At 36.4% G+C, this 27421-nt stretch overlaps 2 protein-coding genes across 2 annotated transcripts; one reads left to right on the top strand and one right to left on the bottom strand.

Moving 5' to 3' along the window:
- The first annotated feature begins 1886 nt into the window (after nucleotides 1-1886).
- LOC131969585 (uncharacterized) lies at nucleotides 1887-27421 on the top strand. The gene is made up of 4 exons (XM_059330658.1): nucleotides 1887-1939; nucleotides 21312-21425; nucleotides 26058-26100; nucleotides 27082-27421. Exons 2-4 carry the CDS (start codon nucleotides 21354-21356, stop codon nucleotides 27216-27218), a joined length of 252 nt encoding a protein of 83 aa, XP_059186641.1. The 5' UTR covers nucleotides 1887-1939; nucleotides 21312-21353; the 3' UTR covers nucleotides 27219-27421.
- Nucleotides 3095-5317, bottom strand: si:dkey-202l22.6 (interferon-induced very large GTPase 1). Its single transcript, XM_059330653.1, has 2 exons — nucleotides 4156-5317; nucleotides 3095-3639 (listed from the first exon to the last, which is right to left on the bottom strand). Exons 1-2 carry the CDS (start codon nucleotides 5190-5192, stop codon nucleotides 3495-3497), a joined length of 1182 nt encoding a protein of 393 aa, XP_059186636.1. The 5' UTR covers nucleotides 5193-5317; the 3' UTR covers nucleotides 3095-3494.

Genomic DNA, 27421 nt, shown 5'->3' with positions numbered 1-27421 from the left:
CCCTACGTGTAAGCTTGCAGTTGCCTGCTACAGTATCTGCCTCATTATTTGTCTGTTTATCTAAACCCTGCCTCATTTTCTTCCATCCTGCCTCAGGCCTCTGGAGTTGTCTGCATGCGTTTCCTGCCTGGAAAACAACTCGGAGCCTGTAAATTGACCATTAAAATGTAGTTATTTATTCCGTTAGTCTGTGGGAGCTGTGGCTGAAAACAGTTCAAAGTGCATATTGAATAATGCTTCAATCTGTACTTGTAAAAATTTGAATGATGGCACCTTAATGAATCCTGGCTTTGATAACTTTAAGCTGCACTTTGTGCCAAAATTACATCACCAGCAAAGAATAAACTCTCAGTTGAAGAGACAGTTATCCCTTCTTTTAAATTTCTTTCTCATTGAGCTTCTCCCTGGTGTGTCTAGAAAACATAGAGAGCTGCAGGCTGTATTGATCTGCCCAATACAATTTTTTTCCACCTTATACTTATGTCGGTCCCTAAACCTGCGGCTCATGGCATGCTGCTGCTTGTGTGGCTTTGTTTTCTCCATCTGGCTGCAAGGCATACTAACCCATGCTGTGATTATCCAACAAAACAAACACAACCGGAGGAGGTCATTGACTAGAAAAAAATTGTCAAATTTGTCTTTTTAAAAATAATTTGCCTGCAAAATAATGATTAGTCATGCCACATAAAAAAGCAACCACCCGATGTTTAACGTTTATTTTCCCGACTGTTTTATTCGTGTAGTATTTAATCCACTCAGAGGTTCTGTAGGGAAATCCTATACTGATTTGTTTAACAAAGATTTTGAAATCACTGCTATTTAATGTTGGTGTGGCTCTTTCAGACTGTAACAATATGCTGTTTGTAGTGTAGAAAATGTGATGTAATGTTAATGAAGTGATAATACTATTCAGGAGGTGAGGAAGTTAGTTTTTCAAGAGTTTTTCATGGATTCATGGAACTCCTGAAGAATTCATCCATCCATCCATTCATTAATTTTCCTCCGCTTATCATAAAAGAAGTGAAGAAAGGAACATGGATGGAACAATTTAAACAATTGCACTTGTACTGTACAGTGCAAAATATATAGACCAAGTGTGGCATGATGACAGAGTGGCACGTAGAAATCTCCTGACCTTTTGCATAAAACAAAGTGCTCCACATTACATCACACTGAGGAAGTGTGGGAGGGCAATGACGAATTTCTGATGAAATCACAGCTCCTCCAGGGCAACTGCTGCAGATTGTTTCAATCTCTGCAGCCAAGCCTCGCCCTACAGAAGTAAGGAACTAGGACCACATCATGTACGCTTTAAATATAAAGATGCGTCTTTAAATGTAACAAATTCTTAAAGCAGTTTATCACCTTGCTCAGAGTCTAGAACAGGGGTGGGCAATTAAATTTACCAAGGGGCCACATGACCAATACCACGAAGGTTGCAGGGGCCGGATCAAAACTCTGAACTAAATTCTGCTCAATATTAATGTAATCGCTTTATAAAATACAGTAAATTATCTGATTTTGTGCTGCTACTGATAGGAACACATGTTATGATAAGACTGTTAATGTGGAGTAAATCAAATATAGCAGTAAAAAGTAGTAAATACTCCAATCACTATATCACTATTTCATTTATTTTAAACACAACTGTAAATGACCTTTAGCAAGGTTCCTATTGTTGTTTTTGTATTATAGAGCTTGTTTTTTCATTTTTGTAAATTTTCTAGGTATTTTACAATGTTGTGATGCTTTTATTTTGAAAAGGCACAGTCCAGTGTGAAACGGGTGCTTTTATTTTTGAAAGGTAGTGACAGGAATAACAGGTAGAACGGTAAAAATGAAAAACAAACGGTAAATAATAACGAGTGCGTTGTAATTCATATAAAGTTGATATAAAGTATCAAAAGGCTTCTATAGTGGCTGACTGACAGGACACAAGGTTTGTTAAAGTTTATTTTATTCTGTCATATATATTAGTGGCTATATTTGTTGTCTTAACTATAGTAAAAGTGCTTGTTAGCTCTAGTGCTAATGCTAATGTTTGCTATTTTTTTTCAAAATAAAAGCACTGCGGTTTATATTGACTTTCAGATCAATATAATTTGATTTTTTAAGCCTTCACATGCAGCCTGAGATGGTCACATGGTTGTACAGAATCCAAGCTGAAGAACAGAAGTGGCCTTTGCTGTCACATGATGACCAGTCTGTCCATTTACTAGTATTCAATCTCAATGTCACTGTCACTGTCTTTTACCGTCTCTTCCTGAAGGGCAGTTTTATCAGATTTAATGTGTAAAAATGGTATAATTTGTATACATTTGTTTATTAATAAAACAATCATTGAATAAAATATCCTGCACAGGTAGAATAGATGGACAGATGAATGACTAGCCTATATATTAAAGTGCTAGTCAGGTTTGCTCCTGTTCACACATATAAAACATTGATCATACGTCTCAGCGTTGAGCTGTCAGGGATTCCTCCATCCCACATTGCCCTCTTGTGGATTTCACCATTTGAATTTTCCCTCTACTTCACTCATTCTTCTCCTTTATTGAGTAGTATGAGTGTATTGAGTGTATTTTTTCCATAAAAAGGGTTAATTTTGTCCTGACTGGCCAAGTAGAAGATCCTGTCTGTGCTATGAATGCAGAGACAATTAGTTTAATGTTATACGGTTACAGTTTGATGGTGTTGTTGTGGCAGAAATTATGATTGTGCGGGCCACATTTTATCCTAAATTGCTATCAGGATCTTGGCTTCATTTGCAATAATTTATATACAGTAAATTACATTGGAAAGGAAAAGCTAAATCCTATCAGAACCTGGTGTGGTATGAAATGAGCAGCACGTTTCAGTAGGTGTGACAGTTTCAAATGAAGCGAGGAGAAAATACATACAGATAGGAACATTTTTTATTACATTATATTCTTTATAAAACCAATGGTTAACTGATACATTCTAGTTGGTCATTTCAGAACCCACACTGGATATACAGTATAGTGAGAAACAGTTAAGATAAAATATTTTAATGACTATTTTACATTTCTGCCATTCCCTAAACCCCAAAACATTCACATTCCTTTTTAAACGTCTAAATAGGTAAACAGATTTTATTTTGATCTCGGAGGTTTTTGTCATTGGTTGGCTGTTAATGCATAATAATACCTCACAGTTTTTCACAATATAGTGGAGAAGAAGAGTCAACATTTACAATATATTTCAAAAGCATATTTTAACACTATTTTATCAAGAAGACAATAAAAAGAAAAGGCAGAACACAAATCACCTATCATTGTCAGTGTTTCGAATGAATAGTCCATTTAAATACCTTTCTGTCCACTATTACCATTATCATCACCATCAACATCCTTGATACATATATAAGATATATATAGACATATAAGACCTCTAAACCAGATGAAATCTGAACTTGATCAATATAATGTTACATGTGTTATTATAAAGGCAACATACAGCACAAGGTGGTCCAGTTATTTGCTCTGTCCCATGAGGAAGACCTCCTTCAGACTGTTTAACGCCTCCTCCTTCGTGATCTTCTTCCACTCCTCGGGAATATTTGCTGACTTCTGCTCGTATTCTTCTGCAAACCTCTCGCTGAATCTCGCCAAGACATATCTGTAAATTAAAACATATTTTGCAAATTTTTGCAACATTTTCATACAAAAATATATACAGTACAGGCCAAAAGTTTGGACACACACCTTCTCATTCAATGCGTTTTTCTTTATTTTCATGACTATTTACATTGTAGATTCTCACTGAAGGCATCAAAACTATGAATGAACACATATGGCATTATGTACTTAACAAAAAAAGTGTGAAATAACTGAAAACATGTCTTGTATTTTAGATTCCTCAAAGTAACCACCCTTTGCCTACTAGAATATAAGACATGTTTTCAGTGATTTCACACTTTTTTGTTAAGTACATAATTCCACATGTGTTCTTTAATAGTTTTGATGAATCACAATGTCAATAGTAATGAAAATAAAGGAAACACATTGAATGAGAAGGCGTGTCCAAACTTTTGGCCTGTACTGTATACTGGTATATAGAAAACAGATGAATGTAATGCTATGTAAAAGCAACATAATGATTGTGAAATTAAAGCATTAATAAATCACACAGTACCTCCAGTAAGCACTGGGCATCTGGCTGCTTGGGTCCTCGGTGGAGAAGCTCCAGTCTGGGTGGAGGGTATGGAGGTCTTCAGTCATGCTTTCAGGGAAACTGGAACAGGACAGAGAACCAGTGTTGTGGGGCATCATGCCACTGGGCCTGTGGAGGACAGCTTCATGAACCTCATGTCCCCACTCCTCCAGCTCACATGGGGCTCTGCAGAGAGGACACTGCTGGCCACAGCCTTTCACTCTGTTGAAGAGGACGTCTTGGGGCTGAATTGTAAGGCCCTCAAAAAGGCTGGTGATATCCACTTTTTGGGCGAACTCTTTGGCTAGGTCCAACCGCATTGCAGCCAAGAACTCCATTAGACATGTGACGAAGCGGTCCCATTCTGTGGTGATACTGAAGAAAGGTCCATCCAGAGAGGCCCTGGAGACATCCAGATCTCCATCTGTCTCCAAAGTGAGGCACACTCTCTCCAGCAGCGGCTTTGTATCACTCAGCACTCCATTGGTACCTTCTGCTGTAAGGCTCACTGCTGCTGCAACCTTTCCTACGATTTCTCCAAGTCTCTGTTGCCTCCATTTGTCCAGGTTGGTTGATTCGGAGAAGTAAGCTGCCACTGCCTCCTGGATCTTCCTCACTCTGAAGTTTTCATAGGAATGCAGATATTCCAAGAAGCTTTCAAAGTGGTCCTCCACTATCAGCTCTTCCAGTAAGCTTTGCTGGAAGGCCCTTTGGGACTGATACTGCTGGGCTTTAGCTTGGATATCTCCCACAATACGCATTCCCAGTGGTCTATAGATGTATTCCAACACGGTGGGTTTGACGACCATAGAGGTAAATGCTTGAGCCACCCTCTGGCACTGGTCTCTTTTCCTGAACTGGTAGATAAACTCAGCCAGGTATGTACTCTTGGTCGCAGTGATACATGTCAAAACCTCAGTGTCCTTGGCAAAGCGGTCATGTATTTTCTGGAAATCTTTGCTTGCAGCGCTGCAGAGATGAACTTTCAGGTCCACTTCAAAAGCTGATCTGATTTCCATTGATTTTTCTTTCAAAGCTTTTTCAACATTTTCTAACAGTGTTGTAATGTAGCTGTCAGAGAAATCTGCTGGTAAGCTCAATTTCTCTGCCACAAACTGATTGTATTCTTCTATAACATTGCATGCTACCTGTTGAGCTGCCTCCCTCTGCAGCCTGTTGTTGTCTTCAAACATGCGCTTTAATCTGCTGCGGTATCCAAAGTGCTCATCATAAACCTGGAAGCTCGGTGCCTGGTTTTGACCGATGACATCAAGTTTTTTTACGTGTTTCTGGAGACCACGGCTGATTAGATTTTCTTTCAAAACATTTGTCACTCTTGCTGTGATATCATCTCTTTCTGAAAGCCTGAAGTCAAAGTCGGACAACGTCTTACTCCACACACCCTCAAACTCCTCTTCCAGTTCTGCATCTTGAAGGAGAACGTTGGTTGACTTGCTGTTCTCTAACAGTTGTAGTAGCTTTGATTCCTCTTCTTTTTCCAACAATGTCTCAAATTTTCCCAACTGCGTTGAAGAACAGTGGTCCTCATTGACTGTCCCCAACCTTTGTATTATGTCTTCCATTACTTGTTCCTGGAGGTCATCCAAGTTGCTCATTAGGATTGGCCTGAATCTGTTCATGTTGAGAGGGTTGTCTTCCATCAAGGAGACGTTTTTTGTCCGGAGTTTGTCCACCTCCGTTTGGATTTCCTCTCTGGCTTCAACCCTTAGCTCGCTCAAAAGGCCATTTTGGATCTCAGTATCTAAAGCCTTTGCCTTTGTGGCAATGATTTTCTTTGTGGCCCCCTTAAGCCAGTTTTCCATGTGCTCCAGGAATATCTCCTCAGACTGGGAAAGCTTTGTGCACAGTAACGAGAATGCTAAACCTGTGTCAGTATTTTGCAGACCAATGGAGAATGATTCTGCTTTTACTTTATCCCAAACAGCACACAAACGGCTCATGATTTCAGGAAGACCTGTTGCTTTAGACTTCGCTGCACATTTCTTCAACGACCCAAACAGGTTTTGCTTAAGTGTTAACACAGTCTCACTGTACTGGGTTTCAATTGATTCAGAGAGTGACTTATTATTCCATGGTCCTTTGACACATGTGATACAGGCTGTGGTCTTGGGACAATGGTTATTAGCATCTCTAGTTCCTCTGTCACTAGTCTCAGTCTGAAGCATATCAGATACACGCTTTAACTGTGAGGCTTGTAATTTGCTGCTTAATTCTTCATCTTGGGTCAAGACTTGGCAACTGGGCATGGAACCGCACTCTTTGATGCGTAGGAGAGCACTGATTATAACGGCTAAGTTATTTTCATACTCCATCCCAGCATGTGACGAGATGTTCTGCATTAAAACATCGCTCAGTCCTGTTGCAACAGTGGCCATCTCGTTGTCGTGGATCAGCATATTTCTTTCATTGTCTGACAGCGAGCAGAGGCCCTCGACATCAATCAACACCAGTAAATCACACTCCATGTCCTGTCTGAGGTTATCAGGGAGACACAGGGCGACCATGTACACCCCTTTCGTGGCTCTTTGCTTTACGTCATGAAATTTTACCCCAAATAGTGCAGAAAGAACCTCAGCATTGCTGCTTTGATGTATTCCAAGGTTCGTCAGCACTCGGGTCCTGCACTTTTCTTGAGGTATCCGCCGCTTGAGCTCTGCAAATACACAGCTCAGCCAGCTGATGGGGATGTTTGAGGCGTCTCCATCCATTAGTTCAAGTGGGATCCCATAGAGAAGAAGGTCTGTAGCTACGCTTGGGAGACGCAACACATTGTGGCTCCCACTCCCGGGGCTGATGTGGGTTAGCTCAAAAATTAAACCCATCTCACGCAAAAAGTGCTCAAGTCCCAGCGAGGACTGATCAGCTTCCAAAGGCTGTGAATATGAGGAGGCAACATCTAGATACATCTGTTGCTCGGCAGAAAAAGTTGAATCTGACTTCTTGAGTGAGAGCTCTGTTTCATCTTGCTGGTCCCATTGGGAGCTTAAGGTTTCATTTTCTTCAGACAGATGTGAAATTTCATCACCTAACATCTCTTCTTCATTTGACATCATATCTAACTGCTGCTGTAAGACAGGATTGTGTGTGACCTGTATGGTGTTTTCTGTAGACTTCTGCAGAATATTCTCTGAATCTTGACCTATCTCAAACTGATCCTCAGATGCGTGCTGCTCTTCAGTTTCCTCCTCAAATGTTGAATCTGTGCAGAAACTATCACTGTCTCCAAGGTAGACATTGACTCCGTTATGGAGCTCGCTGTAATGTTCTGGGATGCCATCACCCAGTTCTGTCTTAAGGTTTGTAAATAGATCTTGTGGACTGTTTCGATTTTTGATTTGCTTCAGCTGAAGCCTCAGCTTCATCCAACTGAGGAAATAAGTCCTCTCCACTTTATCTGATGTGAAAACCACATCAGTGAAAAGCTTCATCGCTGAGGTCATTTTGTACGTGCTCAACTCCACCAAGATGTCTTTCTTTTCTTTTTGCAGTTGGGAATCAACTGCTTTTCCTTCTTTTCTCTGTTTGCTTTCCTCCTTTTCTATTTCGGCAAGTTTGCTCCACAAAGGCCCCTGCAAAGGAAGCTGTTTCTCCCTATATTCAGCAGATCCCTCATCTAAACCTTTCAATACTTGCTCCACTTTGGCCATTGCCTTCTTACAGACTGCCCCTTCATCCACATTAAAGCCTAGCTCCTCTGCTAATTTCGCTGCTGCCTCAAGTGAAACATGTTTCAGCTCATTTGGTAACCAATCCGTCAGGGTGTCACACAGCCTATTAGCCAGCTCCTCTTCACTCAGATCTTTACCTTTCAACACTGATCCTCCAGGAAGCCCCATGTATTCTTCAAGGTTCTGACCAACAAATCCCACAACTCTGCTCTGATCCTCCTCAGCGTCTGATAGGTCAATCAATATGAGCTTGCTCGCCATTTCTCTGCAGGTGACAAGAAGTTGTTTTTCTTTCTCGCTAAGATTCCCACAGAAAACAACCACAGCAGAAGAGGCTTGACATAGGAAGCTGAGCTGTTTCTCATGTGTGCTGGCGTCCCCACGGAGGTTTGCAATGACCACAGGAACAGGGAATATATCTTTGGCAGTGTCTCCAATGGGTAGATGCCATCCAATCTCTACCAGGCCATTGGAGAGTCTTGGCGGCAACTCTCCTCCATCCACCCCTCTGTGGAGGAAAGTGTCACAGGGAGATCTGAGTCCATTTATAACTTTGTTTAGCACCTGTGACTTAGAGACACCACTGTGACCAAGCTTCACACAGGAAACCAAAGGCATGTATGTACTGGCCAAGTCCCCCTCGTGGACCTTTGTGTTGTTAATGGGAAATCGAGACTTCCATTGGCTCACAGCACCTCTTAAAGGCCAAAGAAGGAACTGACCAGTTTCTTTTGGAGCTATGCTTGGGAGGACAAGGGGCACAGCAAACTGGCACTGCAACATGCGCACAGTCATCTCCTGCTGAAGAAAAGTGTTGGCGGACATAAAGACAGCTGTAACTAGATCGAGGGGATTGACAGCACACTGGCTTGTCCCACCAAAACTATTGATCATCTCCTCGGGGGATGTGTTGTCACTCTTCAGATCATCATGCAGAGGTTTAAAGCTCGGGCTGCGGGCATCTGGGCTGAGCAGCCAAAGGCGTCTGAGGAAAGCATTTGGTAGATCTTTGGGTTCTACAGGATCTTGGTTCTCCAGAGTCCACGTGCTGATGTCCAACATGGATGCTGGGTCCAGTGGTGTAGTCCAGAAGGCTTCCAGACCCAGTTTATTTAGGACCTCGGCTTGGGCATTCTCCTTTGGAGGTTCTGGTTTGAAAAATAATTCATCATTTAGCCAGTGGATACACTACATATTCATACGTGGTGTTATGTTTGGTAACACTTTATAATAACCAACTAAATAATGTTTATAGATGGTTTATAAACCAATTATTAACCATTTTCAAAGTGCTATATACATATTTAATCTTTAAATATTTTCAGCCAATTTCTTAAAGGTATATAAATCATTTCAAAATCATTAACATACTTAATATGGTGTTAAAAATGTTAAAATGAGTGCAACTTAAACTATTAATGAACTATTAATTATAATTAAATTGTTTTTTAATGGGAAAGTAACTATAAACTTACATTAATAAACCATCTATTAGCCATTTATAAATTATTTAGTTAGTTAAACATTAATAAATGATGTATTTACTATTCTAAATGGTCTATATATGGTTTATAAATGATGATTAAACATGAATAAACTATCTGTTTACCATTTATAAATGATGGTTATTGTAAAGTGTTACCTTATGGTTTTATCCAGTTTAATGTAAAATAAAATTTCATATGATTTGGGGGTAAAAAAAGCTAAAACATGTCATTAATTTGGCTTAAAGTGGTACTTAGGAAATTCCTCAGGCAAAGTGTTTAAACTAATAAAAGTTGCCCTTGTTTTGTTAAAATGCGAGAAAAAAAATAGTGCATAAATTATGTACAATATATACTTATACTGAGTTCTTATTAATCCTTATTTTGAACACTCCTTTTCAGCTTTTGTCTTAGACAAGATGCAAAATAAGATCCTTTTCCTTTTTGTTCAAAGTTACATATAAACTGTAGGTATAGATATAACATGCACCATTAACAATTGTAATTACCATTAAAAAAACAGAACAGCCCATTACATTTTATCTCAGAGTCTCAGCTTCACCTGCAAACAAAACATCAGTGGTCCCTGTTAAAAGCACCATCCCGTGGTGCAATTAACATACAAATGTACACTTGCTGCCGCCACCAATTATTATTAATTGCCAAACACATTAAAACATTCAGCAATTCTGTGCTTTAATCAACCTATCCCTCCAAGCCACAGGTTTCTTTTTTCTTTTCTCTTTTCCTTTCCAAAGCCAGAGCAGTCACAGCATGCCACTATAGTGGTCAGCCCTAATTTATTTCTGCCTTCATTAATAGCACGAAAAAAAAGGTGTTTTGCATTATTACCCAACGCATTCACTTTGGATGTAAAGATACTTGGATTAGCTGAGGTTTAGGGGAAGCATAGGCACATTTGTAGCTGTAACAGTTGGCAGGTAGGCATTTTTATCACAGTAGTTCTCAACCTTTTTGAGTCGCGACCCCCAATTTAACATGCATGTTATCCGCGACCCCCGCTCACTGAACAGAATCTCACACGCACAGTTCAGATCACCCAAAAAAGAAACAAAATGACCAAAAAAAGGAAACAAAATGACCAAAAATAGACTCAAAATGACCAAAAAAAAAGACACAAAATGACCAAAAAAAGAAAAAAAAATTACCAAAAAAGACACAAAATTACCAAAAAAAAGGAAACAAAATTACCAAAAAAGACTCAAAATGACAAAAAAAAAAAAGACACAAAATGACACAAAAAAGAAAAAAAATGACCAAAAAAGACACAAAATTACCAAAAAAAGGAAACAAAATTACCAAAAAAGACACAAATTGACCAGAAAATGATCAAAAAAGGACACAAAATGACAAAAAAAAAAAAAGACCAAAAAGACTAAAACACATTAACACATGAACACTTTAACACAGTGGAGACAGAGCTGACTTCCAAAATGATTTGGCGACCCCCAGAAATCATCTCGTGACCCCAAGGTTGAGAATAGCTGTTTTATCAATCTTTTAATTGATTAATCCATAGAATATTTTGTCATGTTACAACTAAAAATTCCGGTAACGCTTTATAATAAGGTCCTTAAAAACCATTAATTAACAAGTAATAAGACATTGTTCTCGCTTTAGATCCGGTAGTTGCAAAAAGCATAGTTAACTTATAGTTAACTTATAATAGATGAGCAATAAAGTATATTTTAATATCAATAAGCAAACAAAATAAGATTAATAAAGGCATGGCAAAGACATAATGGGTGGGTCATGGGTGTTTGTAATGACATTATTAACACTTATATAAGCTTATAAACACACAATAATGTTAATAAGCATCTTGTAAGGACTTATTACTTGTTAATTAATGGTTATTACAAGGACCTTAATATAAAGCGTTACCAAAGTTCCTTTCAAAATGTGTATTTCTATGACACCAACACCCCTGAAAAATAAAAAAGGAAACATACTTTTCTTTTTGCTGCTGGGCCTCTTAGCCAGCTTGACTGACATGACTAATCCAGCTGAGTGTCTCTTCTCTCCGTTTCAAGTGAGTTATTTTCCCGTGTTGACTGGAAACCTATGATTAAAATTCATGACATTACATTTCTGGTAACACAAAACAGCCAAAAGGACCATCAATCTTATTTGGTCTAATACCACAGAAAATGGAAACCTCATGTGTCCTGCTTACAATAGATAAGAGTGTGATGTCACCTGGTGTCTCAGGGACTGCTCATTGTGGAAAGTACAGTGGAGGCTGGTTCGTCCGGAAATATCTCTTTGGTGCAACATGTTTATATCAGAGGTCACAGGTCAAATCTTATGTGTTTTAAATTCTGATCATATTTTTTATAAGTAAAATTGTAATCTGTAAAAAGTTATTAGTAACTCAGCTGTCAGATAGATGTAGTGGAATAAAAAGCATATTAGTCTGTTTTTAACAACCTGGTCTCACAGAAATCCGTGAAATAGCCACGGATTTCGCTTAACTCAAAATCCGTGGAATAGCCACGAAATCGCTCAAATTTCCGTGAAACTGACACGGATTTCGCTACAATGCAAGTTAATGACAGTCATATCCCGTGGCTATTCCAACATACAAAGTGATTATGTACATTCACTGAATGAATATTTAGAAAATAAAACATATATTTCTCGTTAGAAATGTGATCAAAATCCATTTTTATGCAGAAACTAAGTCAAAATATTGATTTTTCACTAAAAATGAGAGAACTGTCCGCCATGTTTTTTGTTCTGACCACCGGGACCTTGAAAGTCACGTGACTTGGAACAAACCAATAGGAACAAATATTAACTTGCATTGTAGCGAAATCCGTGTCAGTTTCACGGAAATGTGAGCGATTCCGTGGCTGTTCCACGGATTTTGAGTTAAGTGAAATCCGTGGCTATTTCACGGATTTCTGTGAGACCAGGTTCGTTTTTAAGTAGCGTATCACTATTTCACTATATTGTGTGATTTTTTTAGAAACATGTCTGTTACTGTAATGTGTTTCTAAATTTACTCCCAGGTGTCTCAGGGACTGCTCATTGTGGAAAGTACAGTGGAGGCTGGTTTGTCCGGACTTTTATCTCCCTGAAATGCTTCACTGAAGCAAGACTCTCCTCCCTGTTTTGTTTTCACTACAATAAAACAGGCTGAACATGTGATGCTGTTATAGTGGCCTCTCTTCAGATCAGGAGACAATCACAACGATAAGTTTCAACACTTGTAGACTGATATTAAAGTGACTATACCTCCCAAAGCTTTAAGCTCACAGCGCTTTAGTTTCAGATTAGTTTGGCTGCTTTCCAGTGGTGAGCAATGGTCTCACCTCATTGCTGACTGTTTGCTATTATGCAGGAATAAAGTTGGTGAAATCATAAAATTAATATGTCATTTAATATAGCACACAAACTTAGCAATAAACTAACTTAAGCTAAAATCAAATCAATTACAAGTTAAATATGCATTTGCCTGTCTTGTTTTTAGTTAATTTATTTTCAGATTTTGTATTTTATTTATTTACTATTATTGTATTTTCTTATTTTTTATTTATTTTTTTTATTTTTTTATTTTTATTTATTTTTATTTTTTTATGACCTCCATCATGTCTAGTTTGTTTGATGTTCGTTTGTATGTTGTAAAAATGAAACGATCATAAAAACTTTGAATTATAAAAAACAAAAAAAGTTAAATATGCATTTAAAATTTGTGTCACCTGTAATTGTTATGTTATAACATATTTGTTATATGGTATTTGATCATCAATACTAATGCAACCGAGTGCAAGTCAAAGATTAATCTAAGGGGTATGAGATAAATAATCGAAGATTAAAGAACGAAGAACTAAGTTCTGATGCGCAACTCTAATAATAATTTTACCAATTTGAGCCTTAAATTGTCATTCAAATAAAACCATGTTAGACATTTCAAGGGGAAATATCTCTTTGGTGCAACATGTTTATATAAGAGGTCACAGGTCAAATCTTTTGTGTTTTAAATTAGTAATTAAGTAAAATTTTAATCTGTAAAAAAGTATTAGTAACTCAGTTGTCAGATAGATGTAGTGGAATAAAAAGCATATCAGTCTGTTTTTAAGTAGCGTATCACTATTTCACTATATTGTCTGATTTTTTGAGAAACATGTCTGTTACTGTAATGTGTTTCTAAATGTATTATTTGCACCTTATTATAAACTCTGACCTGTATTGTCGAATACACATGAATCACAAAAATAGGAGAATTTAAGAAGAACATTGCATGTTCAGTCAGATAAGTGTCAGCAACTATAAACTATAAAGTTTGTGAACTTTTTTCCAAATCTTGATTCTTCTATTTTTAACTCACTAAAATATAGTGTTGATGTTCACACAGCTGCCCTTCTGCACCAAAACAATATTTCCCTCAAGCAACATGTCCATATATAAATTCTCTAATGAAACAAATAGGCCATTAATGATACACTGTAAAAAAAAAACTGTTGTTTTTACGGTAAAAAACCGGCAGCTGTGGTTGCCAGAACTTTACCATAATAAATACGGTACAACTATTTTTAATATTAGGGTAAAATGTTTTTAGCACTGTGGATTTCCTGTTTAAGATTGCCATTTTATTCCATATTTTACTGTAAAAGATAAAGTTTTTCCATCAAAAGAAACGCTGTTTTGCCATATAATTGACAAGAAAATACTTTATAAATGCCGCATAAATTAAAGATTTTACCATTAAATATCACAGTATATTTCTGTTACATATATGGTGTTAAGTACATTTAACAGTTAAAAAAAAAAGTATTTTTACAAAAAAAAAAAATGCAAAAGTTACAGTGATGCTTGTATATATATTACAATATATATTTTGCTACAAACACGGTGCCAGTGTATTTAACAGTGGAGTAATGTATTTAAAAAAATAAAAAACTGTAAAAAATACTGTTTTGGCTGATATATACATTTATGGTGTTTCATTGTTACTGAAACTGAATTAACCCATTTATCATTTTATGGTCTTTTACTGTCGTGGTTTAGCAGTTTTTCACCGTAAAATTTACAGACTGTAAAATGATAAATGGGTTAATTCAGTTTCAGTAACAATGAAACATCGTAAATGTTTATATCAGCCAAAACAGTATTTAGTATTACTTTTTTTTTTTTTTAAATACATTACTTCACTGTAAAATCCACTGGCACCATGTTTGTCGTGCAAAAAATATACTGTATATATACAAGCCGTAATTTTTGCATTTCTTTTTTGTAAAAAATACTTTTTTTCACTGTTAAATGTACTAAACACCATATCTCCAACAGAAATATACTGTAATATTTAATGGTAAAATCTTTAATTTATGCAGCATTTATAAAGTATTTCTTGTCAGTTATATGGCAGAGCAGCGTTTCTTTTGATGGAAAAACTTTATCTTTTTACGCTAAAATATGGACTAAAATGGCAATCTTAAATGGGAAATCAACAGTGCTAATACAATTTTACTGTAATATTACAAAAAGTTGCAACGTATTTATTACGGTAAAGTTCTGGCAACCACAGCTGCCGGTTTCAGTCATTTGTGTAAGTGTCTGTGTTAGCATTTGTTAGCATTTGTGCTAAAATCAAAATGTTCTTACCTATTTCTCCTCATAAAATTGTTTGGGAAAAGAAGAGTCCCTCACATTTGGTCTGTCACCACTGCAGTGGTTTTTGAGAGCTTTTATACTTGTCTTTTCAGTGATAAGACACATTCCTGCTCTTCTCCCTAATCGCATAAGAACAAAATGAACATCATTCATACGCACACAGACCCACAGCCTTCGTGGAGGCAGACGTAGGTAAGAGTTGACAAGTGACACTAGTCGTATTATAACACGTCTTCACATGACACTTGATACTCAGATAACAGCAGGCGGCGTCTGTCTTACTAAGCCTCAGTGAAACTCAGTGTGACACCTGTCCAAAGCATTATCATTGGTCTGCAGGGTCAGAGGCGAGGCTCCAGACAATGACGCACATAAAGCCTCAGTCATGTGTGATCTCTCAGATAGCTCCAGCTGATTACTACTAATAAGTAGTTGGCCGACTGACACTACCTCTAATTCATAGAAAGCTTCGGTAACGCTTTATATTAAGGTCCTTGTAATAACCATTAATTAACAAGTAATAAGGCCCTTGTAAGTCCTTACAAGATGCTTATTAACCCTCTACGGTACGCATTATGATGGCAGTTAGGAAAATATGTTTGGAGTGTTTTTTGTCTGAAAATAGACTAAATTAACATATTCTGAAGAAATTTTCTTTAAAAAAAATTGGGGGTGGGAAGTTTTTGGGGTTTGTTGCCCGTAGGCAACATTGTACCATAACGGTGCACAAGTGAAAAATAAAGTTTTTAAAATTAATTTTAACATAATTTATTTAATAAACATGTGTAAAAGAGTCAGTAGCTTCAACAGGGTACAATACAAAGCATTTTAAATTTAAAAAACATTATAAAAGGAACTTTTTTACCCGTTTCTTGTCCGTACCATTGAACCAACGACCCATTGTCGTGTGTATGAAGTGTATGAAACTATCAAAAAAGAAGGTTTACTCACCTATCAGTAGGATTATATTTTTTCCAGATGGAAAAGGGCCAGGAAATGACGTTGTGTGGCACAAAATGGTAAAACTGTTTCCTCTGGAAAAGTCTGCAAAAAAGGGTTTCAATATGGCCTCCTGGAGGTCATGTGACAAATTAAAGCATTGCTATTGGTTCCCTAGACCCTTCCCTCTTTTTTTAAAGTATCGCAGCTCTCAAAAACATGCATTGTAGAAATTTGATTTTCATAGTCATTTTTTTGGAAGGTTTTTTTGTTTGTTGCCCCGTAGGCAACATTGTCCCTAAACGGTGCACACATTAACATAATTTATTTAATAAACATGTGTAAAAGATTTAGGAGCTTCAATGCGTAACATTTTATTTGTAATAACATTATAAAAGGAACTTTTTCAACTGGTTTCCTGTCTGAATTTTGCTTGTAGGCAACATTGTACAATTGAACCAACAGCCCATTGAAATGAATGTCTTGAACAGTCTAAGTGGATGAAACTATCAAAAATAAAGGTCACCTATGGTGTAAAGCTGTTTCCTTCGGAAAAGTCTACAAAAAAGGATTTCAATATGGCCTCCTGGAGGTCAAATGATGACAAATTAAAGCATTGCTAGTGGTTCCCTAGACTCTCCCCCTTTTTTTTAAAGTATCGCATCTTTCAAAAACCTATATTGTAGAAATTTGACAGGCCAAAAAACGTACCATAGAGGGTTAACATTACTGTGTGTTTATAAGCCTATATAAGTGTTAATAATGGCATTATAATACAGCTAATAGCAGGCTATAAGAGATGTATAATAAGAACATTAATAAAAGCCTCATGAGTATCTTATAAATCTTCATAATAGCATTACAAACACCCATAACCCTCCCATTATGTCTTTGCCATGCCTTTATTAATCTTTTGTTTGCTTATTGATATTAAAATATACTTTATTGCTCATCTATTATAAGTTAACTATGCACTTGTTAACAGTTAACTATGCTTTTTGCAGCTAAAGGGATCTAAAGCGAGAACAATGCCTTATTACTTGTTAATTAATGGTTATTACAAGGACCTTAATATAAAGCGTTACCAAAGCTTCTTCTTCTTTGTGCAATAACCAGTTTCCCTCCAGCCCCACGTCATCTTTTCTTAGAAATCCCAGCGGCACGCTGTTTGAGCCACTGCACTTCAACTTTACTGTCACAAAAAAGTGTGTATGGCAAAATTAATCAAAGTGTCCTCATACTGAATGCATTTGAAAAAAGTAGATTTAACACATCACACACCTTTTAATGCAGATTGCTGGATTTAAGTTTGTAAATCCAGGCAGATTCAAACTTCTGTCAATTATTCGCCCTTTTCGCCTTCTTATATGGAGACCATGAACCCATAATTACAAGAGGGCCACACAATCATAATTACAATAGGGCAGGGAATATTTGCAATTTGAATCCTTAATAACTAGTTGGAGTTCAATGCATTTATTCAATTAAATTTATATCACAAGGGGAATCAGCCAACTTGATCTGATCCTGAATCTGTTGGTCGGTATGTTGGTTCCACTTTCTAGTAAGAAAACAGACATATCAGATCTATCAGTATCAGCATTTATGTTGTCTGATATGCACCAACATTAAAACTTATTTTACGCAACAAACTATGCGGAGAAACTCTGCTTGGGGTAATTAAGATATAATGTAAGCTATTTATCTTATTAATATTTATCTTTTATATTCAAATGATCCACAAATTAACTGACACGAAACATACAGTACTGATGTTTATTTAGCTTTTTTTCTCCTTTTTTTCCTTTTACTTTTTTTCTTAGTTTTCAGTTTTGCCACCCTTATAAAAAATATCCTCCATTTATCTCGTTATAATGAGAAACTATCATTATCTCGAAATAATGTGATAGTATCTCGTTATAACGAGAAACTTTTATTATCTCGTTATAACGAGAAACTGTCATTATCTCGAAATAATGTGATAGTATCTCGTTATAACGAGATAAATGGAGGATTTTTTTTTTTTATAAGGGTGGCAGCAATACGCTTCCGTAGTAATACATTTTATAATAATGTTAAAAATAATTTAAAGTTATTCTATAAGAAAGCAGCCTTCTTAGTACCTCTGCAGAGTCATATTGATGTATAATCCTCATTGAAAGACCCATTTTCATTGTAGCCCAAAAATGTTGGCTGTCATATCAATAATCAGTGAATTATTTCCCCTCCAAAATTGGTTTCGTATTGGACTCAAAAATCCCATACCACTCATATGAGTTAGCTTCCATTATGGTGACTAATTAACGTACTTCATCTTAAAAAACATTCATAAAAGTAAACTTTGGGTTGCCATGTTGTGAACAATTCTTTTCATTGATCAGACTGTATGACCACTTATAGCTTGGAAAAGGGCTCCATGGGACCAAAATCTATTTTTGAACAACTTATTAAACATTTATTAAAAATAACAAATGGGTTTTTAACCTAAATAAAATGTTTATTAGTTACATTTTAGACACTTAATAAGGTTCCCCATTAGAAAGTGTTACCTGTTACACTGCAAAAAAAGAAAAGTTGGGTGAACTCAAAATTTCAAGGCAACAAACTTCGATAAAATTTTAAGTTGGACAATTAAACTAAACATTTTAAGTTTTGTTTTTGAGTTTGCTCAACTCTGAATTCAGATTTTTGTCAACTCAACTGTAAATTGTACAAATTTATAATTTTACATTGTAATAACTTTTAATCCTTACTTCTGCTAACTTCTGCAATGTGCTGAATTGGCACGATTGTAACGCCGCTATGAAATGTCAGCTAATGTTGCGACCACAATTTTGAGTTAGCATTGATACGCTAATGGCTACTCTTGTAGCTGTAACAAGCAGCGCCGCTAGCATCAGTTAGCCGCTAGCATCAGTTAGCCGCTAACTTTCGCTAATGACCGAATTTCACAACAAAGAAATAAGAGTTAGCAGAACTATTGTCCCTTGTTTTGAACCCCAACTTAAAGATATAAGTAACAACAACTCACCAACTTGTTTTTGAGCAGACAACTGGCTTCCTTTGTTGTGCTAACTTACATTATTGCCCTAAATGTCAATAATTTATATTTCCAAGTTTTACCAACTTAAATCACTGTTTTAGGCCAAAAAATACAAGTTGGCTTTTTTTGCAGTGTACGTCAGCTTGTCAACTTCTCCCTGATTCACATCAGGATAACACGCTTGTTTAATCAGCATGTCAGACATTTGAACTAGAAGGAAAATACAATTATGCAAAGAAAATTATGACATGGGTTCATGTTCTGTTTTTAATCCAATGTGAGATTAAAATAGATAAAATTAAAACCTGATCTGCCTCTTCTGCCAGAGAGGTAAACACTCCTGAGGGATAAGTGTTGTGCAAAGGAAAAGATTACTGCTTCTCTATTTCTGTCCTGCAAAGCTCTTTAGCAGTCTTACCCTTGTGTGTCAGAGACTGTGAGAATGGACTGTGTGCACATGTTTATGTATGTGTGTGAGTGTCCGGTGCACCTGAGACCTGTGTGAGTGGACATACTCAACTCTGCGTGTCCAATTGTCTTTCCCCTGAGCAGCCCTGCGTTGCATTCCTGATTGCTTTGGATCTGTTTGTGTTTGGACTCACTGCATCTTTCCTGCAGCAGGACTGAGGAAAGTTATCAAAAATCAAGGAGAGCTTTAAGGATTACTAGAGAAACTAAAGGAATAGTGGTCAAGATGTTGATCACCATGCTAACGGCCATGTATATGGTGGTCAAAGTCGTAGAATCGGTAAGATGACAAGAATGATTGATGGAATAGAAATAGAAATGGAGTCAAGTCAATTGATTATTGTTTGGGCAAAATGTGTTGTGTCAGTCTAATATTCTGTTCACTTTAAATATTCAGTATTATTCGATATGCATTATGTTTTAAAATAGCCTCATATAAAAATAGAAGATAAAGTAGTGAGTAAAGTCCTGTGTGTTTTTGCAGCAACTGCAACATTGTGGTTTTATATTAAGGTCCTTGTAATAACTATTAATTAACAAGTAATAAGGCCCTTGTAAATCCTTACAAGATGCTTATTAACATTATTGTGTGTTTATAAGCTTATATAAGTGTTAATAATGGCATTACAAATACCCATGACCCACTCATTATGTCTTTGCCTCATTATGTCTCATCTATTATAAGTTAACTATAAGTTAACTATGTTTTTTGCAACTACCGGATCTAAAGCGAGGACAATGCCTTATTACTTGTTAATTAATGGTTATAATTAACCTTATTATAAAGCGTTACCTCAAAATGTGATTAGAGCATGTTAAAACAAATGTGACAAATTAAAAGCAGGCTTATATGAACAACATCCAAATATAATGAATGTGTAAACCAAACCTTTAATGTGCATCATTCCTCTCTGTTATTCCTTTCTGCTAATTATGTAACACCAATACTATGTGTTCATAGAAATATAAAAAAATGACCAGGTCAGCAGTGAAAAGTCACCAAGATCTCAGGAAGTCAAACTCCTTTTGCACAATCTGCCTTTTTTAAGGCCATTTAGAAATGGAACAAAGCATGGACTTGCATATTTTTTTGTGATATTAAAAAGTTGATTTTTTTGACTGTGAGAAACCAACCATGTCTACATTAATTTGAGACATAATGTGAGTATTTTTATTGAAGATAGTTTGTGTGCTATTCATTTTCGATTATAATCCATTCCTATGTCTGTACTCCATTTTGCTGGAGATATGAGGTGGGAAGAATTGTTGGGTGTAATAATTAATAGTTGCTGGCTATTTGGATCCTTAGTTGAATTTAGTATTTACAGTTTTTGAACTTGAATTTGCATTAATTGCAAAGACAAGTTCAATGGATGGAAATTAGCTAGTAGTTTAATCTGGTACAATGCATGTCTTCTTCTTATGTGAGATTATTATTGTTTAATATGGTTCCTGATGAATGAGGTAATAAACTAACGGAAACTGTGCTGAAAATATAATGGTTTTTACTTCTTTTTTTTTTAGTAAATTAATCATGTGGGAGAGAGGTGACTTTTTTCTGAAGTTACATGGGTAACGCTTTATAATAAGGTCCTTAATAACCATTAATTAACAAGTAATAAGGCATTGTTCTCGCTTTAGATCCGGTAGTTGCAAAAAGCATAGTTAACTTATAGTTAACTTATAATAGATGAGCAATAAAGTATATTTTAATATCAATAAACAAACAAAATAAGATTAATAAAGGCATGGCAAAGACATAATGGGTGGGTTACTTGTTAATTAATGGTTATTACAAGGACCTTAATATAAAGCGTTACCGTTACATGTTTTAGGTTTACATTGCCACCTCTAACCCAAACTCTTTTTCATTTTCAGATAGGGGTGCGGTTTGCGAAGCAGCAGGACCCTTTGCCTTATATGGTGTCCCAGCCTTTGCCTTGGCAGGTTCACTCAGTGTCACACAGTCGGAGGAGCAGCAAAGTAGATGAGGTGAGCTGTTCTGTACCTCAGTATACACACACACACACACACACACACACACACACACACACACACACACACACACATTCTTGTACTTCTATCTTTGTGAGGGCCCTCATTGGAATAGTGAATTCCCTTGCAAGGTTATAATAGTTTTGAATTGAGTGAGTTTGTTAGTTTTAGTTTAGTATTTATTTTTTTTTAAATGCTATAGTTTTAGTTTAGCAGTTAGTTAGTTAGTTTTTTTTTTGTAATGGGTTATTTGTTGAGTGGGAGATTAAAAGAGGTCACAGTAAATTTTGCCTTTATGTCCTTTGGTTTATCAATCTTCATTATGTATGAAAAAAGTTGACAAAGACGAAAACAAAGGACATTTTCACTATGATTTTTGTTAGTTTTGTGAGGAACGGCCAAAATGTCCTCACTTTGCAAAAATGCTCTCACTCTGTTGGTTAAAAACGTGTTCCGGTCCTCACTATGTAGGAAGAACAAGTACACACACACACACACACACACACACACACACACGCAAACTTCTTATACTTCTATCTTAGTGAGGGCCCTCATTGGAACGGTGAATTCTTTATAATAGTTATAATAGTTTTGGATTTTTCATTAGTTTTAATTTTGTTGTGAATTTTTGTTTTCAAATTCAGTTAGTTTTTCAGAGTTTTTAGAGTGAGTTTGATAGTTTTAGTTTAGTTTTTATTAGTTTTTGTTTTTTGTAATGGGGTATTTGTTGGATGGGAGATTAAAAGAGGTCACAGTAAATTTTGCCTTTATTTCCTTTGTCTGATCCATCTTCATTATGTATGAAATTTTTAAAAAAAGATGTGTTTTAGTTAGTTTTGTAACCATGCTATACAGTTTCAGTTAATTATCTTTAAAAAAAACAAACTCTTATAACACTTCAGTTAACGAAAAATGTTTGTTCAATTCTAGTTTTCGTTATTGTATTTCATTTTTGATAACTTTAATAACCTTGTAACCTAACCTTCATCATCACAACTTAAATGCCCAACATTAACCCTAACATAAACCTAATTGTAACCTTTAACCCTTAAAACAAAGTCTGAAATTGCAAAAAAGCCTTTAAAGAAGTGAAGACCGGCTGAAATGTCCTCACTTTGCAAAACACTCTGTTGGTTAAAAACGTGTACCGGTCCTCACTATGTAGGAAGTACAAGAACACACACACACACACACGTTGCCATGCTGATGTACCAAGGTGATTGACTCCTTACAGCTGATATGACGCACATTCTTTCTGCGCATGACTGAGTAATCCACTGTTACCTCACATCCTCTCTTCTGGTTTTATCATTACATCAGTTTTATCTCATTCACAAGATAAAACTGTCATTTTGAAAGAAATAGAAAGTTTCCCCTTGTCAGTGTGGCTGGAATTTTTACTCATAAATCAGTTGTGTCTAATCTTGTGTTATCTAATGGTGAGACAGAGCATGTGGAAAGCTCAGCAGTCAGCATGTGAGCTGTAAGCTCTGTGTTTGCTTTTAGTATCTCTGGGGACAGCTGCAGAAGTAAGTAATAACCTACAAGATAGAGATGACTTTTTGTGCTCCTACACTCAAACAGTAATATATCATATAGAAATCCAATAAAAAAAATAAGGTTGAGAGCATCAGACTGAGTTGATTACTGACCTTTTGGCCCTGCAGCGAATCAATATCAGTAAATCAATAAGTCCTTGAACGTTAATCGACACTGTCCACAACTTCAGTTATTTTTGCTTTTCCTCAGGTTTTTCATGTTTGATTTCTGGATCAAGAAGCACATTTCAGAGTCATTTCTGATGTGCTACGCTTAAAAACAAACAAAAAAAAACCTGTTATGTATCTCTCTGTGGGTATTTTGTGCCCTAGTCGTTGTTTGAGGTTACCGGTTTGAATGTTGCTTCTGATGCACTGCAGACTTTTGACTTTTTCAGCTCTTTTAGAGCTGAAGTTCAGCAGGAAGTGGAACTTTGGGTGGTTAACCGAGGGCACAGGTGCTCAGATGAGGAGGCGAGAGAACACATTAGCCCACAAGAACATGCACAAATGGAGAAGGAAGAGGCAGAGGTGAAGCAAGATGTTTTATGTCAGTTTAAATACATCTAAACGCCTCCGGTAGAAGTAGAGAGTGAACCTCGTTGGGGCGCTCATGGAGCTGGTGTGTGGGACTTAATGCAGCCAAACTGACGCATAAGCAGGCTAAGCTGGTCCAGTCCTCAGCCTCTCTGGCTTCCCTGCTGCTGCGCTGCTTGAGCAGTAATCCCAATCAAGAGGATTTGTGTTTGAGGTCATTACTCTAACTGTACGTAGAAAGGACACACACATCGGTGCAATCACACATGCACATTCATTCCTTAATCGCAGCACATTTTGTCCTGTCGAGGTAAAGAATTTCGCAGAAGCGCCTGAGTCACTGGGTTTGATTGTCAGTTGGTGGTATGTGAACAATGTTTCATCCAAGTTCCAGATAAGATTGTAATGTTGATAATTGTCATAACTGATTGTATCGCCCTCTGTGCGTCGGCGAGTGTGTCATAGGCATATGCCATTAAAATTTCATAAAAGAACTTCAGAGAATCATGTTGGGACCCCAGGGATACCACAGATGGACTCAAAAAAATGATTCAAGCCCTTCTTAGTAGTGATGGGTCGGATCGTGCCGATGCTTCGGAGCGTGTGTCGAGAAATCCCGGAAGTCTTTGGTGGAGCGCGTATCGACGCTTGTGTTGTTTAGGGCGAGTGACGTCATTGATGACGTTCGAAGCCTCGGTGGTTCCGGAAATGGTTTTGACTTGTGCACCCCTGCCTCCTCAGTCCCATGTGAATGAGTTTTTTCGAAAGCTGGAGAGGTTGTCTCCAAAAAAAGAAACCGGCTGAGTCCAAGCACAGTGGAGAAATTGTTGTTTTTAAACTGCAATCAATAAAGTCACAAGCACAATTGATGTCCCATCTCTGCCCCATGCTTTGAAAACACTTTTAACAAACATTTCATGTCCTATTGGATTTATTTTATCATTGACTGAAATAATGCTGGTAAAGTAAATAATAATGATTATTATATATTATTATTAATAATTACTTATACACTGCTATTAGCATTACCCACATATTAATCAAAACAACAGATAAATAAATGAACCACACAAAATCAAATCAATTAAGGTGTTTTTATTTCTGTTGGCAGTGATTATTCCCATGCACCAAGAGGCCTCACAAACAGCTCAAAGGTCAATGACGATTTGGACCAGCAGGGGGTTTGTGAGCACATGAAGCCTCAAGATATGAACCTTTTCTCGAACCAGTTGGCTGGAAAGGTTCAAGGCTTCATGAGGCTTCATCTACCCATCACTACTTCTTAGATGTGACACATTAATGTATTGTTTATCTAATGAAAATATATCAATTTGGGTCATTTGTAGCATCTTTAGGCATTTTAAAATTGTAACTTTTTTTTGGTGGGTTTTTTTGTTGCTACTTTTGGACAAACTATAGTACCATATATATCAACAGACTATAATTGGAACATTTCTAGCATTTTTAGGCATTTTAAAATTTGACAAATATCGAGAAACTATGGGATGGCTTTTTTTGAGGGGGCCATTTTTGGAAAGTTGATGTTTTTCTTATTGATGTTTCTCTGTTTATCAACAGACTATATTTGAACCATTTAAAGCAATTTTAGGCATTTTAAAATTTGACCATTTTTGACAAAAATAGACTTGCTATAGAATTACTTTTTTTTTGAGGGGGTCATTTCTGGACATCCCATAATATGATGGTTTTTTTTTCTTGTTTTGCTACTTTTGGACAAACTGTACTTCCGTAGGTATCAACAGATTATAATTGGGCCATTTCTAGCATTTTTAGGCATTTTAAAATTTGACAATTTTTGACAAAAATTGACATGTTATAGTATGACTTTTTCTTGAGGGGTTCATTTTTGGACATCTCATAATATGGTATTTTTCTGCCATTTCTGGCCATTTATGCTCTAATTTGTATCAACAGACTATAATTGACCCATTTTAAGAATTTTTAGGGATTTTAAATTTTGATCATTTTTGACAAAAATCCACATTGACTTTTTCTTGAGGGGTTCCTCTTTGGATATATCCCATAATATGGTGTTTATCACTATTTTTGAAAATGTAATAAAAACGTCATAGTATAGCATGTCATTCAAATTTAATAAAAAACGTCATCAAAATGTAATAAAATTGCCCCACCCTTAATTATGCATAACTTTAAGCCTTAATTTAAACAGGTATAATATAACCCCTGTACCATTTTGTTATAAAGCAGAAAAAAAAACGAGCCAAACAGACCAAAACCAGTTTTTGTACCAGGCTATTTCTGCTGCAAAGTCGTGCATTTTAACATGCTATATTTTCGTCATTTTTATTGTTTGTTTTTATTATTCTTTTTTTTTGTAAAGCACTTTGTGTTGCATTTTTATGTATGAAAAGTGCTATATAAATAAAGTTTGAACATGGAGGTTTATGTGGATTGATGACCTCTAGTGGCCATTTAGGAAACTGCAGATTTTAGCACTTCTGCATTGCCTTAATTTTTCCGCCCTGGAAGTTGCTGCTTGCTTCTAACACACTGTATTCTGTTTCATTCACAGTTTGATGGCCTCAGGAGGAACAGCATAGGAGTGTATAGAAAGAGTAAGTGACACTCTTAATTAATGTCAATGCTGGCTATTTTTCTGCTATACAGTACAGGCCAAAAGTTTGGACACACCTTCTCATTCAATGCGTTTTTCTTTATTTTCATGACTATTTACATTGTAGATTCTCACTGAAGGCATCAAAACTATGAATGAACACATATGGAATTATGTACACTGTAAAAAAAAAGTTATAATCACAGTAAAACTCTGTCAAATTACATCAGAAATAGTTCGTAAAATTTTAAATTGCATATCACCGTAGTAGACACTTTTAATTACTGTAAATCAAAGAATAGCACAAAACTTTTACTTTTACTGTAGGAAACACAGTTCTGCTGTATAAATATAACATTTTCATGTGAGGTTAATGGAGAAATTCCACGATGACACAATGAGACAATTACCCTAAAATAAAGGGAATATTCAGTCTAAATTACAGTTTTTGCTGAGATTTACATTTAAATTTACAGTAGAAAACCCACTCTGGCAACCAAAGCTGCCGGTAATTTACCGTATATTTAACATATTATTTTTTACAGTGTACTTAACAAAAAAAGTGTGAAATAACTGAAAACATGTCTTGTATTTTAGATTCCTCAAAGTAACCACCCTTTGCTTACTAGAATATAAGACATGTTTTCAGTTATTTCACTTTTTTTTTGTTAAGTACATAATTCCACATGTGTTCACGAATAGTTTTGATGAATTTACAATGTCAATAGTCATGAAAATAAAGGAAACGCATTGAATGAGAAGGTGTGTCCAAACTTTTGGCCTGAACTGTAGAAATTCATCTCAAAATCACTTGATTTGAATCAAGTGTCAAATCTAACCAACTTTAGCCAGAAAAATAGACCACTTAGACCAGAGGCTAATATGAAAACCATGTGTTTGAACCTAATTATTGCTACAGACTATGTCTCCATGGCTATAGCTTCAGCATCTCTGGCTGTCCCCTGTGTCCTGTCGTGCTCAGACTCCAATGCCACCAATGGGACCTGCATCGTTCCGGCTGATCCTCCGCTCAGTCCCGTTGAAGCCGACAAGGCCGCCGCCACCATTCAGACCCACTTCAGGAAGTTCCAACAGAAGAAGCAAAAGAACGGCAAATAGATGAAGAAAGAGGGGGATGGTTGAATCGGTGCTTCAAGCCTCGGAGATCGCATGTGGATCCAAACCATGAAAGAACTTTGTACTGGAACCTGGTCTCACAGAAATTCGTGAAATAGCCACGGATTCGCTTAACTCAAAATCCGTGGAATAGCCACGGATTCACTCAAATTTCCGTGAAACTGACACGGATTTTGCTACAATGC

Source organism: Centropristis striata, chromosome 4 (genome assembly GCF_030273125.1).
Source record: "Centropristis striata isolate RG_2023a ecotype Rhode Island chromosome 4, C.striata_1.0, whole genome shotgun sequence".
NCBI classification, from domain to species: Eukaryota; Metazoa; Chordata; class Actinopteri; order Perciformes; family Serranidae; genus Centropristis; species Centropristis striata.
Note: the sequence above shows the minus strand (reverse complement) of the source record. Positions and strands in the feature narration are given on the sequence as shown.

Bases quoted from the DNA above. Each gene is read 5' to 3' on its own strand.
- si:dkey-202l22.6 (XM_059330653.1), bottom strand. From the start codon at position 5,192: ATGGAAATCAGATCAGCTTTTGAAGTGGACCTGAAAGTTCATCTCTGC. The intron at 3,640-4,155 runs GTACTGTGTGAT...TTTAATTTACAG, and splicing joins ATGCCCAGTGCTTACTGGAG to ATATGTCTTGGCGAGATTCA.
- LOC131969585 (XM_059330658.1), top strand. From the start codon at position 21,354: ATGGTGTCCCAGCCTTTGCCTTGGCAGGTTCACTCAGTGTCACACAGT. The intron at 21,426-26,057 runs GTGAGCTGTTCT...TTTCATTCACAG, and splicing joins GGAGCAGCAAAGTAGATGAG to TTTGATGGCCTCAGGAGGAA. The intron at 26,101-27,081 runs GTAAGTGACACT...TGTCGTGCTCAG, and splicing joins CATAGGAGTGTATAGAAAGA to ACTCCAATGCCACCAATGGG.